Below are 5,367 nucleotides of genomic sequence, written 5' to 3' on the forward strand. Positions count from 1 at the left end.
TGCAAAGCCGCAGGGTTGGGAGGGAGGGGGGCAGTATCTGAGTCATCCACCCAGCTGTCCTGACTGGGATGGGGCCTAGCTCCAAGCCTCGACCCCAGGCCGGCCTTCCCTGATGCTTTTAACCTCCTCTTTCTTCCCGGGAGTAGGTGTTCAAAACCCCTGGGCTCCAAAATAAAGGATGTGAGTCTGTGTTTGTGGGCAGGAGCAGTGTTTCTGCTTGGAGCCTGTAACCCAGCCTGATGAGAGGGGGCCCCAAAGCCCTGGGTGTGGTCAAGGTACCCAGGCTGGGCCAGGAGTCACCACAAGATCTTACAGATAGCTCTGCATCCCAACCCAAAGCCTGGCCCTGAACTCTGAGCTCTAATTAAACATTAAACCAGACAACACCTTCTCTCTAGGCTTTAGTGGGAGGAGTTAGGACAATGCCTTTCTTCCTCTCCCAAATTCTTGGTGCCATTCTTCACCTCACCCTGAGCAAAGCAGACACAAAAGGGAGCAAGAAATCCTTGTTCCTCCCACTGGGGACATAGAAGGGGACAGAAACCCCAATCTGAGTCCTCTTGGTCTCCACCCAGCCTCCTATCAGCCTAGGATCCAGGTGTGCAAAACCACCCCACCTCTTCCGGAAGCCCAGCACCCCCAGCCAGGATCAGTGGGGGAGAGGAGAGGCAGGCAGCTAAATATAACAAGTACACACACCACCCCCGGCCCTGTCCCACGTGTGCGCACACCCGCCTGGTGTCCCAGACCGGGACAGCTGCGCCAGAATGGCAGAGACTGACTGGCGTGGCTGGGTTAGCAAGAGACCGTAGACTCCACTCTTTCTGTTCCCTGATCAACACCTTCCCCAGAAAAAGACCTGCTAAGAATGCCCTTGGCAGGGACGTGCAAGGTAGTAGTTTGGTAGCTGGGTAAACTAGTTTAGAACACTAATTCTCTGGGACTCCCCTAGCTTGCCTCTTATCTGCCCTGTTAACTAAGTTATTCATATCACCGGTGGACAATGACAGGAATGATCCCTTTCAACAGAAATAGTCACTCTGAGTTCCCTGGTGGCCTAATGGTTAGGATTCCTGGCTTTGGATCCCTGGTCTGATCGGGGAACTGACACCCACCAAGCCTGGGCTTGGGGGTGGCGGGTGCGGGGGAGAGTCACCTGCCTGCCCACACCATTTCCACCTACTCTTACTAGGGGATGATATATCTGCCACACCCACCGTGCCAGGGCTGGGGGCTAGCGAAGGGGTATAAAGACTGGCCAATACACAGCGCTTCTGAGAAGAGCATGAGCCTGGAGAAGCCAACGCAAAGGGGAAGAAGAGGACAAACCATTACAGCCTCAACCAGGGATCTCCAAGCACCTTCAGTGCTCTCTGGCTGAGGTCTTCACAGAAAACAAATCCGTGGGGAGCTGAAGAGGGCCTAAACTTCCCAGCTCCAAAGGCCTTTTTAGAAAAGAGGGAGGAGACTAGTAGGGTGCGGTAGGGTGGGGCAGGGATGGGTAAGGTAGGAGGGGCCTGAGCCTTCCAACGGCTGGATTTCAAAAATGTCACAGTATTCCAGTAGTTTAATAAGGCAAAGAACAATAATCAAAAAAAAAAAGTCCCAGTGGCTGAGAGGACGACCAGGGCAAAAGCTGCTAGGCTTGGCTGGGAAAATGAAAGTGGCTCACCCCAAGAAGGGAGGCAGGGAGGGACAGAGTCCATATCCTCCTCCGAAGACTCCAGGCAGAGGGTGAGGGTGTGGAGGTGGGGAAGGGGAGGCACAGACCTGGGCATACATAACACAACTTCCTGAGCCGGGAGCCTCTGCCCTCGGTCTCCCTCCCTCCCTTGCATTCCTGGGCCAAGCAGGCCAAGGGCTGTGGGAGCTGCGGGGGAGCGGCTCTCCTGGAGCTGATCGGTGGGCCTGTCAGAGGCCAGGGGAAGTCCCAGACATGCAGGGAGTAAAGAAGCACTTCAAAACTCTTAACAGGAACCCGGGAAAGGGTCGGGCAGTGGGGACCATCGCCGTGCCCCTACAGGGGGAAAAGGCGGGCACCCGGCTTTGGTGACCTCTCTCTGGCACCACTGGACACCTCCCTAAACAGCCTAGGAGCTCTGTTTTAGTGGGAGCCATGTCCTCAGAGCCAGGCTGGGCAAAGTTGGCACAGTGCCAAGGCTGCCAAGAAAGTTCCAACAGGACCCCTTCACCCACTCCTAAGTGTCTTGGGTGCCTAGATGTCTTAGACCTGGCAAGGCCAGTTCGGCTTTGCTCAAGGCCCTCTCCCAGGCCCCAAATAACTGGCAAATCCCACCCTGACAGAATGTGGGCCTGCCACCAGCTCCTACTTGGCCCTGATGAACCCCACCATTCCTTATATACCCCACCCTCTCCCAGAGACCTCTCCCTTCTCAGTCCTGTCTTGACAATTTCCCTTGGCACTGCCAGGCACTCGCTGGGGGCAGTTCCGGGAGGGAGGAAACTATACGGGCAAAGTTATCAACCGCCTGGAGCCCGGGCAGGGGCGGCAGTCCGTCTGCCCTCGCTGCTCCTCCCGGCCCCACCCCGCCACCTGGGGCACTCACCGTGCCTTGAGCTCCTTGAACTCCTCTCGCACTTTGCTCAGCTCCAGCTGCAGGCGGGCGCGCTCCTTGGCCACCGAGTCAAGGGTCTTGCGGGCATCCCCCAGCTCGGCCTCGTAGGCGGCCTTTATGCCAGACACCTCGCGGCTGACCACCTCCTCAGACTCAGTGATGCGAAGGCGCAGACCTGCATTCTCCGTTTCCAGCGAGCGCACACGGTCGATGTAGACAGCCAAGCGGTCATTGAGCTCCTGTAGGTCTTCCTTCTCCTGCAGCCGGGTGATGCGGGTGGGTGACAGCGGGGTGGAGCTGGCCTGCGCCCCGCTGCGGGTGGCGCGCCGCTGGGACGGGGTCTCCATGGCCGGCAGGGTGGCAGCACTGCCCGAGGGGCAGAGGTCCCGGGAAGGACGCGGGGCTCAGGCCGAAGGACAGAGACTGCTGGGGTAGGAGCGCGCCGGCCGGCTGGCTCTCGGCTGGCTCCTGGCAGGCTTGTGGATCTGGGCCGGGCGCTGTCAGACCTCGGGATCTGGGCTGGCCGGTGTGGATGCGGAGCTCCCGCGAACACTCTGAGTCACCGGCTCCTGGGCAAAGGCTCTAATAGGTCTAGGGAATGGGAGGAGGGGCCACTCTCTTAAAGGGGCCGTCGCTTAACCACAGGGGTGGGAGAGGGAGGGGTGAGCAGGGGAGACGACTGCCCCGGGTAGGGCCCCACCCTCCCTCAGGCACCCCCACGTGCCTGGGGCTTCCCTGAAGCTCGTCTCTAGGTCTCTACCTGCTCAGAGATCCAAGCTGAAAGCTTGCTCCCACTGCCTCTGGCCTTAGAAGGGGTAAAGGGCAGAGCCAAGGGGTCAGGCTGGGTGGGCAAAGGGCAGGGGGAAGAGGCGCAGTAGGCACAAAGCAAGGGAGGGCACCAGGCAGGCAGATCCAGGAAAGTGGGGGGAGGTTGAGGCTGGTGCCCATGAGGGTGACTCACTCTTCCACCACTGGCCCCCCTTTTCCTCCCCATAGTAATAGTGAGTCACCCCTACCGCCCCCCCTCCATGAGTGGGCAGTCCATTCAAAGCCGCATCTCAGTATGCCAGAGTGGGGTGGGGAAATATGCCTGGGTTCCCTGGGGTGGTTGGAGGGAGGGCTGCCACAAAGTTCTGGATCCTGAGTTCCTTATACACCCTCAAATTCAGGGTGGGGACCAGAGTTTGGGGTCATTCTTTTCCTATCTTCTGCCCCAGGTTAATCTCCTTTTGAAATCAACCATTGGATCTTAGACCCAAAGAACAACCCCCAGGCCCCAGAGGAGGTCAAGAATAGGACCCAAGTACTGCCCACCCCGTCCCCTTCCTTTGGACCCAAGCAGTCGGAAAAAGAGCCTGCCTGAGGTTCCTCCCAGCTTTGGTCCCTTTCTAGTCCTCAGCCCAGCCCAGCCCACCCCACCAACCCCAGGACTGTACTTATTTTTTTTTCCAGGACTGTACTTATTTTAATGGATAATTTAAAACAGATACCAGAACTGTGCATGCATTCATCACATTGCCAGGACACCAGGTCCCAAATTTTTGTGGTTCCCAAAGGGGCCTGAAAGGGGGAGCAGGGCTGGGGGCTGGACAGCCAATGTTGGGTCTCTATCCTGGTTTCAGCCAGAAAAGGGGGGTGATGGGGGTGGAGACAGCAAAGACACCCACAACCTTGCTGACTGCTGGGCCAGCACTGCACTTATCTCCACATTCCTCTCTGGCCAGGTCTGCTTTGCCACTGGCTCTGGGGAGGGGCCAGGCCTTCTCACAAAACAGGATCATCCAAGTCCCTGAGCTTCCCCACCCCAGGCTCTGGAGCTTCATCCTCAGGACTCACGGGAGACCCCTTTAATCAGCCTCCTACTCCCCTCTCCCATCCAGGTCCTGGCCCCACCAACCATCTCATCCTAAGAGGTGGCAGAGGCTGAGGCTCCAGAACCCACGTGCTTTCCTGCCCTGACCCTGGGCCTCCCATAGCTTATTCTCTGGTGAGGAACTGGGGAAATTAAATTATGTTGCTAACTCCTACAGCTCCAGGATATCAGGATACACAAGAGAAACAGGGCTGGACAGGTCTTCTGTTCTGGAGCTGGGGCAGGATTAAGGCAGGGACTCTGAGTGTTCAGGGAGAGAAACACTCCCTGAGGGATGGCAGGTTCCCATCTCCAGGGGTTGACTGGGCAGGGTGGTGAGCATCCAGGATACTCAGAGTTGGGGGACCCGGGATATGGTTCCCCTCCCTGCAGCCCCCTCCCTCAGGGTGGGGCACCCACCTTCAGCTTCCCAGACAAAACAAAGTCTTTCCTTGTTTCTCCCTCTCGTGTTCCCCAAGTCAGAACCAGAGGTGGGGGTGAATGAGCCAGTGAAACGTGAGGGACAGTGGCTGTTCCCACTGCCTCAGCCCCCCTCCACAGGGCTCCCCGGCCTCTGCCCCACCCAGTCCCTGCCTGGCCTGGCTGGGGAGGCAAAATCATACTTAACCCTTCCTCTCTCACACCTCCCCATCTTTGAGAAAAGAGACAGGATAAAGGAGAGGGGATTCTCACCCTAAGTTTCTCTCTTTCCAAAGGGTTCACCACCACCACAATGGCCTCAATCCTAAACCTGAACTTCAAAGTGGGCCTTTACCCTAAATATTCAAGCCTAACTCTGAATCCCAGATGTCATCATCTGCTCTCCCCCTGCCAGGGTGTAGATGGTCAGTCCCAGCAAAAGCAGAAGGCAGGGAAGGCCAGGTGCAGAGGAGCGGAGCCTGCTGGAGGTAAGGGTTGGCAAGAGTTGTGTCTGGGTGG

The 5,367-nt window shown here is 57.7% G+C and overlaps 1 protein-coding gene across 1 annotated transcript in view; it reads right to left on the minus strand.

Annotated features, from left to right (window-relative positions):
- Positions 1 to 3,146, minus strand: part of LMNA (lamin A/C) — a 19,811-nt gene extending 16,665 nt beyond the window's left edge. The window contains 1 exon segment of the mRNA XM_010838249.1: positions 2,568 to 3,146. Coding sequence (XP_010836551.1) covers positions 2,568 to 2,923 — 356 coding nt within the window. The 5' untranslated portion in view covers positions 2,924 to 3,146.
- Between the last annotated feature and the right edge of the window lie 2,221 nt (positions 3,147 to 5,367).

The sequence above is a fragment of the Bison bison genome, unplaced genomic scaffold, assembly GCF_000754665.1.
Source record: "Bison bison bison isolate TAMUID 2011002044 unplaced genomic scaffold, Bison_UMD1.0 scf7180017864093, whole genome shotgun sequence".
Taxonomy (NCBI): domain Eukaryota; kingdom Metazoa; phylum Chordata; class Mammalia; order Artiodactyla; family Bovidae; genus Bison; species Bison bison.